The sequence below is a fragment of the Ochlerotatus camptorhynchus genome, unplaced genomic scaffold (genome assembly GCF_037179485.1).
Source record: "Ochlerotatus camptorhynchus isolate MF236.1 unplaced genomic scaffold, CSIRO-AGI_Acam_v1.1 ptg000391l, whole genome shotgun sequence".
In the NCBI taxonomy this organism is placed as follows: Eukaryota; Metazoa; Arthropoda; class Insecta; order Diptera; family Culicidae; genus Ochlerotatus; species Ochlerotatus camptorhynchus.
The window spans coordinates 1,242,186-1,254,406 of NW_027040878.1; the positions used below are offsets into that span (position 1 = coordinate 1,242,186).

General features: G+C 34.2%; 1 protein-coding gene across 2 annotated transcripts in view; it reads right to left on the reverse strand.

The window, feature by feature from the left end:
- Positions 1–1,416: 1,416 nt before the first annotated feature.
- The window catches only part of LOC135710547 (E3 ubiquitin-protein ligase AMFR-like), a 147,278-nt gene continuing 136,473 nt past the window's right edge, over positions 1,417–12,221 (reverse strand). For both annotated transcript variants that reach the window (XM_065233150.1, XM_065233149.1), the window contains exon 10: positions 1,417–2,245. In XM_065233150.1, the coding sequence (XP_065089222.1) occupies positions 2,002–2,245 (244 nt within the window). In that variant the 3' untranslated portion in view covers positions 1,417–2,001. The remainder of the gene's footprint in view (positions 2,246–12,221) is intronic.

Below are 12,221 nucleotides of genomic sequence, written 5' to 3' on the forward strand. Positions count from 1 at the left end.
GCTTTTCTGTAAGATTATGTTCAGCAAAAACCGAAAGCATGTTCCCGTACTTGCTGTATCATATTATTTTTTTACAGCAACTTACAGAAAGCTGCAGCAACCTAGCTAGTTTGTTTGAAGGTGAGCCGCTAGGTTTCCAGACAAAGTGTTATTTTGGAACACTCTGCTATGTAACCCCCCGAAGCGCGCGATAGGTAACAAATTCTACCCACCGCTTTGCAAGTCACTAGTTCAAGGGCTGACACTGATTACATTCAAAAGATTAGCTAGATTGATTAGATTGATTGCATATATTCAACACTTGGTGTAGTGAAGCTCTACTTCAACTGAACGTAAAAAAATGTACCGCAATAGCATTCAGCAGAAAAATTGAAACACCACACATTGAAATATCATTGGGCAACCAAATAGTAGAAAAATGTAAAATTGTAAGAGATCCAGGCGTAATCCTAGACTCCAAACTATGTTTTGCAAAATATTATAATACTATCATTAGTAAAGCAAACAGAATGCTAGGCTTCATTAAAAGGTTCAGTTATAATTTCGAAGACCCATACATTATTAAGCTATTATATACCACATATGTAATAGTACGTTCAGACTACAGAGTTATAACATGTTATAGCACTATCTTGATGGTGGTTTCCGAGTTGCAATTAACTGCTCAGTCTGGACGAGGCTTAGGACCAATTATGGAATACTGTCACCTAGTATGGAATCCATACTTTTCCATACACGAAGAACGCATAGAATCTGTCCAAATACAATCCCTTTTATATACTTTACGTAAATTGAATTGGACTGCATTTCCATTACTATCTTATGCGATGCACACTCATCAATATACAAACACTTAAGGAGCGCCGCCAATTTGCAATGCTTTTCTTCATCAACGCCATTATTTCACTGCGCACAGATTCGGCAGAAATTCTCGCACAATTAAACTTTTAGGTACACACCTTTTCGACATCTTAGAACACGGAATTTATTTTCTGAAAAATCTTGCAGAACAAATTATGCACAAAATAGCCCAATCAATCGAATGATTAGCCTGTATAATTTGCATTGTGGAATTGTTGGCATAACTATGTTCAAGCAGCAAATAAAAATTAAGCTAAAACAGAATAGAAATAATGCATCGTATGTAACTAAACATTGTAAAAATCATTGTATGTAGTCTACATTGACTTGACGAAATGAAATGAATGAATTAGAAAACAACTGAGTAAGATCGGAGGTAGAACTTAACTACCTACCTACAGCTAAGCATCATTCCTAGCTGCACGGACTCTGTGATATAGAATAACACCACGCTCCCAATCGAATCTCTCCGGAAACGAAAAGTAACAACTTATTCATTGAAATTTCACTTTTATTAACTAAGACTTTCCGCTCTCGTACATAACCTACTATAGCTTTTTTGTTTGTTTTGTTTTTTATTAATTCATTATCAGTATTTTAAAATACGCTTCTTCGCTTTGAGTTTTTTTTTCTAGTTTGCTACTACGCTAATACATCAGTTTACAGTATATAAATAAATAACATCACAACGCTTGCAGTACATTTTTCATCTTCTTCTTCTTCATCATCTCCTGCTACGACTCCACACTTTTACTCCGCAAAAGTCCACGTTAAAAACATTCAAGCCATATTACACGCACACACTGTTCTGCTGCTGCCGGATCCATTTTCCATCTAGTTAGCAGAGTGGTTGTAGTTTTGATTTCCCATGCCTAGGCATGTTTTGACTGTCTTTGCTACTTTGTTATGAATTGTTTCCTTTCTTTTTTGCTGTTGTCACTACTACCTAGTTAGTTTTGTTTGCTTTGTTTCACTAACTCGTCCGATACTGTTGTTGATTTTGTTTCACTGCGGCTTTTTGTGTTGCATTCACTTGCTTGTGTTATTTGTTTGTTTTTGTTTTGCTTAGCTTCACACTACTTGATAATGATCACAATGTTTTTTTTAAGTTTTAACTGTTTTCAGGACTGAATTTGGCCACTACTCTCTATCACTGGTTGCAGAATTAGCACTAGCAGAGGCTAGTCTACTTTCAACAGTAGTAGTAGTTGTTGTAGTTGTGTTATTGGAGGATAATGAGCCGGAGGATGGCAAAGTGGACGAACTCGGAGATGGCTGCTGCTCTTCCATACAGCTCTTGTTTCGATGCCGTATGGCGTCACCTTGGCTGTAGCCAGCGGCAGCAGGTGACTGGTTCAGTTCGGATTTGCTTTTTTCTAAATACCTGGTGCGGGGGTAGAAGATTAGGGAGTGGATTAGTTATTGCTTGTCGTGCATCTGTGTACAGGATTCCAAATGGAAATTGTTACATAAATCCGAAGACATCGTATCAACAAGAATGGAAACTTTGCCAGAATCCAAGTGATAGATATTGTAGCGCTGCACTCGAGCGAAGTTGGCATATACTGTGGTTCAAACTTTTGAAAAATCAGCAAATTCACAAACCATTCTTCTGAGGTTTGAATCATTACTATCCAATTTGTTCGGAGCGTTTACATTTGAGCAAAGCTGGATATCCAATTGATTTCATTTTGGTGATTTGCAGAAAGAATTCCAATCAAATTAAAGAAAGAATTCCCAGAAGATTCCAGAGGGAAATTAAATGAATTACCGGACTGAAATCTATTCTTATTCTAGATGGAGGTGCAAGGGAATTGCACAAAGGATGCCAAACGAAATCCAGAAGGAATTTCAAGCAAATTCAAGATGGAATTCTAAGCAAATTCCAGACGAAATTCTAGAGGCATTTAGAAATCCAAGGACATAGCAGAAGAAATTTCGAAGGAAATTCAGGAAAGTTTCAAAAGATTTCCAGAAGAAGTTCCAAGCCAATTCCAGAAGGAATTAATCAAGAATTCAAGAAAACATTTCAAGGAGATTCCAGCAGAAACTTCAACAGAATTCTAAAGGCATTGTAGACGGAAATCCTCAGGGCCCTTTCAGACGAAATTCAAAAGAAATTCCAGGAATAGATTCGAGTGAATTCTATTAGTAGTCCAAGAGAAAATCCAGGCTAATTCTAGAAAGGGATTCCAAAAGATCTCTAGAAGCAATTTCGACGTAAATTCAGAAGGAATTCCAACGAAATTCCGAAAGTAATTCAAAAGGAATTTCAGAAGAAATTTCATGGGGAGTTGAATGAATTCCAAGTGAATTCCTAGAAAATTAAAGAGAGAATTTCACCGAAATTCAAGAATGGATTCTAACGGCTTTCCAGATGGAGATTATTCAAAGTGCATATCCGACTGGAATTTCAGAATTGATTCCAAGAAAATTCCAGAATTAATTTTAAGAAAATTCCAGAAAGAACTCCAGAAATTCCAGAAATAGGACGTAATATCGGAGGAGCTCTAGATGAAATCCCTCAGAAACTTCTGAATTCCAAGAGATTTTTTTTGGATATTTAAAAAAAAATCAGCTTTGCGATTTGCAGAAAGAATTTCAATCAAATTAAAGAAGCAGTTCCCAGAAGATTCCAGAGGGAAATTAAATGAATTACCGGACTGAATTCTACCCTTATTCCAGATGGAGGTCCAAGAGAATTTCACAAAGCATGTCAAAAGAAATCCAGGAGAACTTTCAAGAAAATTCAAGAAGGAATTCCAAGCAAATTCAAGATGTAATTCTAAGCAAATTTCAGAGGAAATCCTAGAAGCATTTAGAAATCCAAGTGCATAGCAGAAGAAATTTCAAATGAATTCCAGGAAAAGTTTCAAAACAATTTCAGAAGAAGTTCCAAGAGAATTTCAGAAAGAATTAATCAAGAATTCAAGAAAACATTTCAAGGAGAGTCCAGCAGAAACTTCAACAGAATTCTAAAGGCATTGTAGACGGGAATCCTCGGGCCCTTTCAGACGAAATTCAAAAGAAATTCCAGGAATAGATTCGAGTGAATTCCATTAGTAGTCCAAAAGAAAATCCAGGCTAATTCTAGAAAGGGATTCCCAAAGATTTCTAGAAGCAATTTTGACGTAAATTCAGAAGGAATTCCAACGAAATTCCGAAAGTAATTCAAAAGGAATTTCAGAAGAAATTTCATGGGGAGTTGAATGAATTCCAAGTGGATTTAAGCATGAATTCCTAGAAAATTTAAGGAGGGAATTCCAAGGAAATTAAAGAGAGAATTTCACCGAAATTCAATACAGGATTCTACGAATTTCCAGATGGAGATTATTCAACGTGCATATCGGACTGGAATCCCAGAATTGATTTCAAGAAAATTCCAGAATTAATTTTAAGAAAATTCCAGAAATAACTCCAGAAATTCCAGAAATAGGACATAATATCGAAGGAGCTCTAGATGAAATCCCTCAGACACTTCTGAATTCCAAGAGATTTTTTTGGATTTTTTTTTAAGAAATTCAGCTTTGCGATTTGCAGAAAGAATTTCAATCAAATTAGAGAAGGAATTCCTAGAAGATTCTAGAAGGAAATTAAATGAATTACCGGACTGAATTCAACCCTTATTCCAGATGGAGGTCCAAAAGAATTTGACAAAGGATGTCAAAAGAAATCCAGGAGAACTTTCAAGAAAATTCAAGAAGGAATTCCAAGCAAATTCAAGATGGAATTCTAAGCAAATTCCAGACGAAATCCTAGAGGCATTTAGAAATCCAAGAACATAGCAGAAGAAATTTCAAATGAATTCCAGGAAAAGTTTCAAAAGATTTCCAGAAGAAGATCCAAGCCAATGCCAGAAGGAATTATTCAAGAATTCAAGAAAACATTTCAAGGAGAGTCCAGCAGAAAGTTCAACAGAATTCTAAAGGCATTGTAGACGGAAATCCTCGGGCCCTGCCAGACGAAATTCAAAAGAAATTCCAGGAATAGATTCGAGTGAATTCCATTAGTAGTCCAAAAGAAAATCCAGGCTAATTCTAGAAAGGGATTCCAAAAGATTTCTAGAAGCAATTTCGACGTAAATTCAGAAGGAATTCCAACGAAATTCCAAAAGTAATTCAAAAGGATTCATAGGGAGTTGAACGAATTCCAAGTGGATTTAAGCATGAATTCCTAAAAAATTGAAGGAGGGAGTTCCAACGAAATTAAAGAGAGAATTTCACCGAAATTCAATACTGGATTCTAACGACTTTCCAGATGGAGATTATTCAAAGTGCATATCCGACTGGAATTTCAGAATTGATTTCAAGAAAATTCCAGAATTAATTTTAAGAAAATTCCATAAATAACTCCAGAAATTCCAGAAATAGGACGTAATATCGAAGGAGCTCTAGATGAAATCCCTCAAACACTTCTGAATTCCAAGAGAATTTTTTTGGATTTTTTTTTAAAGTAACTCAGCTTTGCGATTTGCAGAAAGAATTTCAATCAAAGTAAAGAAGGAATTTCCAGAAGATTCCAAAGGGAAATTAAATGAATTACCGGACTGAATTCAACCCTTATTCGAGATGGAGGTCCAAGAGGGAATTCCAAGCAAATTCAAGATGTAATTCTAATCAAATTTCAGAGGAAATCCTAGAAGTATTTAGAAATCCAAGGACATAGCAGAAGAAATTTCAAATGAATTCCAGGAAAAGTTTCAAAAGATTTCCAGAAGAAGTTTCAAGCCAATTCCAGAAGGAATTAATTAAGAATTCAAGAAAACATTTCAAGGAAAGTCCAGCAGAGACTTCAACAGAATTCGAAAGGCATTGTAGACGGAAATCCTCGGGCCCTTTCTGACGAAATTCAAAAGAAATTCCACAAATTGTAGACAGAAATCTTCGGGCCCTTTCAGACGAAATTCAAAAGAAATTCCATGAATAGATTCGAGTGAATTCCATTAGTAGTCCAAAAGAAAATCCAGGCTAATTCTAGAAAGGGATTCCAAAAGATTTCTAGAAGCAATTTCAAAGTAAATTTAGAAGAAATTCCAACGAAATTCCAAAAGTAATTCAAAAGGAATTTCAGAATAAATTTCATGGGTAGTAGAACGAATTCCAAGTGGATTTAAGCATGAATTCCTAGAAAATTGAGGGAGGGAATTCCAAGGAAATTAAAGAGAGAATTTCAACGAAATTCAATACTGGATTCTAACGACTTTCCAGATGGAGATTATTCAACGTGCATATCCGACTAGAATCCCAGAATTGATTTCAAGAAAATTCCAGAATTAATTTCAAGAAAATTCCAGAAATATCTCCAGAAATTCCAGAAATAGGACGTAATATCGAAGGAGCTCTAGATGAAATCCCTCAGAAACTTCTGAATTCCAAGATATTTTTTTTTAATTTTCTTAAAGAAATTCAGCTGGGAATTCCACATATACTTCAGAAGGCAATCAAAGAAATAATTTCGATTAAATTGTGGACGTAGTTTCTAACGAAATTCCAGAAGAAATTCCAAGAAAGCTTCAAAATAAAATCCATGGGCAACACAAAGGCATTTTAAGGCAATTTTAATGGAATTTCTAATGGGGATCACAGAAGGAATTGAATCAGAATTAGTGGAGAAATTTCAGAGGATTTCCAGCAATAAAACGACGAAAATTTCAAATCGAATTCCACAGGAATTCCAGAACGAATTTTAAGGAACTTCCAGAAGAAATTCCAAAGATATTCCATAATTAATTCTCCAGAGACATTTCAGGAAAATTTCCAGGGTAACTTCAGAGTTAATCCCTATAAAATTTCAAGAAAAAAAATGTCAGAATGAACTTCCAGAGAATTTTAAAATGAATCTATACGAACTGTAGATGAAATTCCAGGGGCATTCCATGAGTTATGTCAAGGAAATTATTAAATTAATTATTTGCTAATTTCAGGATGATTTTCAACGACATTCCAGAAGAAATGGAAAGTAAATTCTTGAAGGAATTTTAGAAGCTATTCCAAGGGAATTCCAAATGTATTTACTGTGGATCTCCAGGGAATGATTTTCATAGAAATTTCAGCTGAAATTCTAAAATGGCGACAATTTATGCGACGGTTTCGGCGCGTTGTGCCTCATTAAACAGAAAATATATTCGTAATAAATTAAAATAAAATACAGAATACACTTCTTGAGAATCGCACATGGAAATTCTTGGAGAAATCTAGAATAGATTCCGAAATAATTGTCGTTCAAATTCAATGAGAATTCCAGAAACAAACACATCTTTATTCCAGCGAATTCCAAAAGATAATTTCAAGGAATTTCAGGAGACAATTCAAATGAGATTTCGTAAGGTCTCCCAAGAGAATTACAGAAGGTTTCCACAAGGAGTTTCAAGGGCATTCCAGAAGGAGTTTCAAGGGCATTCCAGAAGTATAGTCGTAAGTAAGTTGTTCCAAGGGAATCTCAGAATAAATTTCATGGAGGTTTCAGAATTAATTTCTTTGGAGTTCCAATACATTGAAGGGATTTTCAAAAGCAATTAAAATGGCATTTCAAGATTATTTCAGATGGAATTCCAAGGGGATCCAGAAGCAACTTCAAGCTTACAAAAGTGAGAAGTAACTTCAAGCTTACAAAAGGAATTCCATTACCATTTTAAGAGGAATTCAAAGAAGAATATCAAGAGGAATTACAAGAGTCCGGATTGAAATTCTGTCCGGTATTTGTTGCATTACGGTATACGAATTCCAGATGAAATAGCAGAAGTTGTTCGAATGCAATTCAAATGCATAAGTTGGGAATTAAGAATTAATTCCAATGGAAATTTTTCTGGTAATTCTAAAAGTAAATGAAAGGAAATTTCATGAAAAATTCCGAGGACTTTCCGGAAAAAAAAGAATAGGAAACTCAGAATGAATGTCTAGGTGGTTCTAGAATTAATGCATTGGAGAAATTCCATGTAAATTCCAGAAGATTTCAAAAATAATTTCAGAATTAATTCTTATAAAATTTAATGCAAAAACAGGTCATATAAAGAAGATTTTAGAACAGAATGAATCAATACGAACTGCAGATGACATTTCAGGAGCATTCCATGAGTTATTTCAAGGGAATTTCAAAATCAGTTATTTGGTAATTTCAGGATGATTTTCAGCGGTACTCCAGAAGGAATTACTAGGAAATTCTTGATGGAATTTTAGAAGTTATTCAAAGGGAATCTCAGAATGAATTCTTTTGAGGTTTCAGAATAAATTTTAATTCCTGAAGGTCCAAGCGAATTTCAGAAGCAATTCAAATGGCATTTCAAATAGAAATTCAATATTATTGCAGACGGAATTCCAAGGGGATCCAGAATTATTCCCAAAGAAATTTGAGAAGCAACTCCAAGCTTACAGAAAAAATTCTATGACCAAGAGACTATTTCAAAGTAGAATATCAAAAGGGAATTTCAAGAGTCCGGATTGAAATACTGTCCGGTACTCGGTGCATTACGGTAGACGAATTCATGAATTGGGAATTTAAATTTAATTCCAAGCGTATTCCAAATGAAATTCCAAGGAAATTCTTCTGGGATTTCTAGAAGTGAATGAAAGGACATTTCATGAGAATTTCCAAGGACTTTCCGGAAAAATATAAATCGAATTCAAGAATAAATGTCAAGGGGATTCTAGAATCAATGCACTGGGGAAATTGCAAGCAAATTCAAGGAGAATTGCCCAGGTAATTTCAGAATTAATTCCTATATAATTTCAAGAAAAATGTCAGCATGAACTTCCAGAGAATTTTAAAATGAATCTATACGAACTGCAGATGGAATTCCAGGGGCATTCCATGGGTTATGTCAAGGGAATTATTAAAATAATTATTTGTGAAATTCAGGATGATTTTCAACGGCATTCCAGAAGAAATGCCAAGTAAATTCTTGAAGGAATTTTAAAAGCTATTCCAAGGAAATTCCAAATGTATTTACTGTGGATCTCCAGAATAATTTTCATAGAAATTTCAGCTGAAATTCTAAAATGGCGACAATTTATGCGACGGTTTCGGCGCGTTGTGCCTCATTAAACAGAAAATATGTTCCTAATAAATTAAAACAGAATAGAATAGAATACACTTCTTGAGAATCGCACATGGAAATTCTTGGAGAAATCTAGAATAGATTTCGAAATAATTATAGTTCAAATTCAATGCGAATTCCAGGAACAAACACATCTTTATTCCAGCGAATTCCAGAAGATAATTTCAAATGAGATTTCGTAAGGTTTCCCAAGAGAATTGCAGAAGGTTTTCAGAAGGAGTTTCAAGGATATTCCAGAAGTATAGTCGTAAGTAAGTTATTCCAAGGGAATCTCAGATTAAATTTCATGGAGGTTTCAGAATTAATTTCTATGGAGTTCCAATATATTCAAGGGATTTTCAAAGCAATTAAAATGGCATTTCAAGATTATTTCAGATGGAATTCCAAGGGGATCTAGAAGCAACTTCAAGCTTACAAAAGTGAGAAGTAACTTCAAGCTTACAAAAGGAATTCCCTTACCATTTTAAGAGGAATTCAAAGAAGAATATCAAGAGGAATTAGAAGAGTCCGGATTGAAATTCTGTCCGGTATTTGGTGCATTACGGTATACGAATTCCAGATGAAATAACAGAAGTCTTTCGAATGCAATTCAAATGCATAAGTTGGGAATTAAGAATTAATTCCAAGGGAAATTTTTCTGGTAATTCTAAAAGTAAATGAAAGGAAATTTCATGAGAAATTCCGAGGATTTTCCGAAGAAAAAAAAAAGGAAACTCAGAATGAATGTCTAGGTGGTTCTAGAATGAATGCATTGGAGAAATTCCATGTAAATTCCAGAAGATTTCGAAAATAATTTCAGAATTAATTCTTATAAAATTTAATGCAAAAACAATATATAGAAGATTTTAGAACAGAATGAATCAATACGAACTGCAGATGACATTTCAGGAGCATTCCATGAGTTATTTCAAGGGAATTTCAAAATCAGTTATTTGGTAATTTCAGGATGATTTTCAGCGGTACTCCAGAAGGAATTACTAGGAAATTCTTGATGGAATTTTAGAAGTTATTCCAAGGGAATCTCAGAATGAATTCTATTGAGGTTTCAGAATAAATTTTAATTCCAGAAGGTCCAAGAGAATTTCAGAAGCAATTCAAATGGCATTTCCAGTAGTAATTCAATATTATTGCAGACGGAATTCCAAGGGGATCCAGAATTATTCCCAAAGAAATTTGAGAAGCAACACCAAGCTTACAGAAGAAATTCTATGACCAAGGGGAACTCAAAGAAGAATATCAAAAGGAATTACAAGAGTCCGGATTAAAATACTGTCCGATATTCGGTGCATTACGGTTTACGAATTCATAAGTTGAGAATTTAGATTTAATTTCAAGCGTATTTCAAATGGAATTCCAACGAAATTATTCTGGGATTTCTAGAAGTAAATGAAGGGAAATTTCATGAGAAATTCCAAAGAATTTCCGGAAAAAAGTGGAAATTCAGAATGAATGTCTAGGGGGTTCTAGAATGAATGCACTGGAGAAATTCCAGAAGAATTTCCAAGATAATTTCAGATTTAATTCCTATAAAATTTCATGAAAAAGAATTATAGAAGATTTCAGAATGATCTACCACTGAATTAATCTAAACGAACTGCAGATGAAATTTCAGGAGCATTCCATGACTTATTTCAAGGGAATTTCAAAATGAATTATTTGGTAATTTCAGGAATTACTAGAAACTTCCTGAAGAAATTTTAGAAGTTATTCCAAGGAAATCCCAAGGTTATTTCCTGTGGAACGTCAGAAGGATTTTGATAGGAATTTCAACTGAAATTCAATAACAAATTACACATAAACTTTACCAGGAGCTTCGGTAGGAATTCGAAGAGAAATTTAAATTTCAAGGATGTCTGTTGTCACAGAAATCATCGCCATAAAAGTTTCTATTACAACAATTTCTGTGACGGCTTTGGTGACCATCGGTTTTCAATGAAAATTGAAATGAAATTCAGACTTAATTGCTTGAGAATTCTAGAAGGAATTTTTAGGAAAAATTCTAGTAGAAATCCAGAAGAGATTTCGATATAATTGTCGCTCGAATTCAATGCGAATTCCAGAAACAAACGCATCTTTATTCTAGGAAGAATTCCAAAGTAATTCTATAAGATAATTTCAACGAAATTCAAGAAGCAATTCAAATGAGATTCCATAAGGATTTCCAAGAGAATTACAAAAGGAATTTAGACGGGGGTTCCAGAAGTACCATCAGAAGAAAGTTATTCAAAGGGAATGTCAGAATGATTTGAATTCAGATTTAATTTCAATGGAATTCCAAGAGAATTTCAGAAGGAATTCAAATGGCATTTCAGATCCATTCGAAATCCAAGTCCAAAAGGAATTCCATGGGGATTCTAGAAAGAACTTCAAGAGAAACCAGGAAAAACAAAGTAAAGATATTCCAAGGGATTTCTAGAAGAAATTTCGACGACAATCCAGAAGAAATTCGAAGGAAATTCCAAAATTTATTCTAAGGGAATTTCACAATAAATTTTATGAGGATTTCAGAATGAATTCCAAGTGAATTCGAGAATGAATCCCTAAAATATTGAAGAAGTTATGCCAAGGAAAATACGGACGGAATTCTACCGGATTTCAAGAAGGGACTCTAAAAGCCTAAAAGGAGATTTAAGGGCAGCGCAGAAGGAATTTCAAAGGAATTCATGAGTTAATTTCATGGGAATTCGAGAAGGACTTCAAAGGATATTCCAGCATAGAACAAGTGGAATTTCAATGAAATCCAAGATGGAATTCCATGAGCATTTCAAAATGAATTCCTAGGGCATTGCGGAAGGAATACAAAGTGCATTTCCGAAGGATTCACAAAGGAATTTATGATAAACTTCAAAATGAATTTCAGAACGAAGTTGAAGATAATTCCGGAATAAATTTAAGAAAATTCCAGAAAAAAATTAAAACAAAACTTAAAAATGAATCCTGATGGATGTGGGCGTCTTAGTGGAATACCTGTATAATGAGAGAGAGAGAGAAGGATTAGTAATTTCCATTTAATTCCACTACCTTATTTGCTTATCCTTGACCGATACGCGTATTTCGTCTACAATGTGCAGACTTCTTCAGTGTCTTGTACTAATACTCGACTATTATTCGAAAAAAAAAATACGCGTATCTGTCAAGGATAAGCAAATAAGGTAGTGGAATTAAATGGAAATTACTAATCCTTCTCTCTCTCATTATACTTAATAATGAATTAGAAGGAAGTTCCAAGAGAAACTTTCATGGAATTCCAGAAGAAAATCAAAGCTAATTCTAGAAGTATTATTTGGATTAGGACGTAATACCAAAG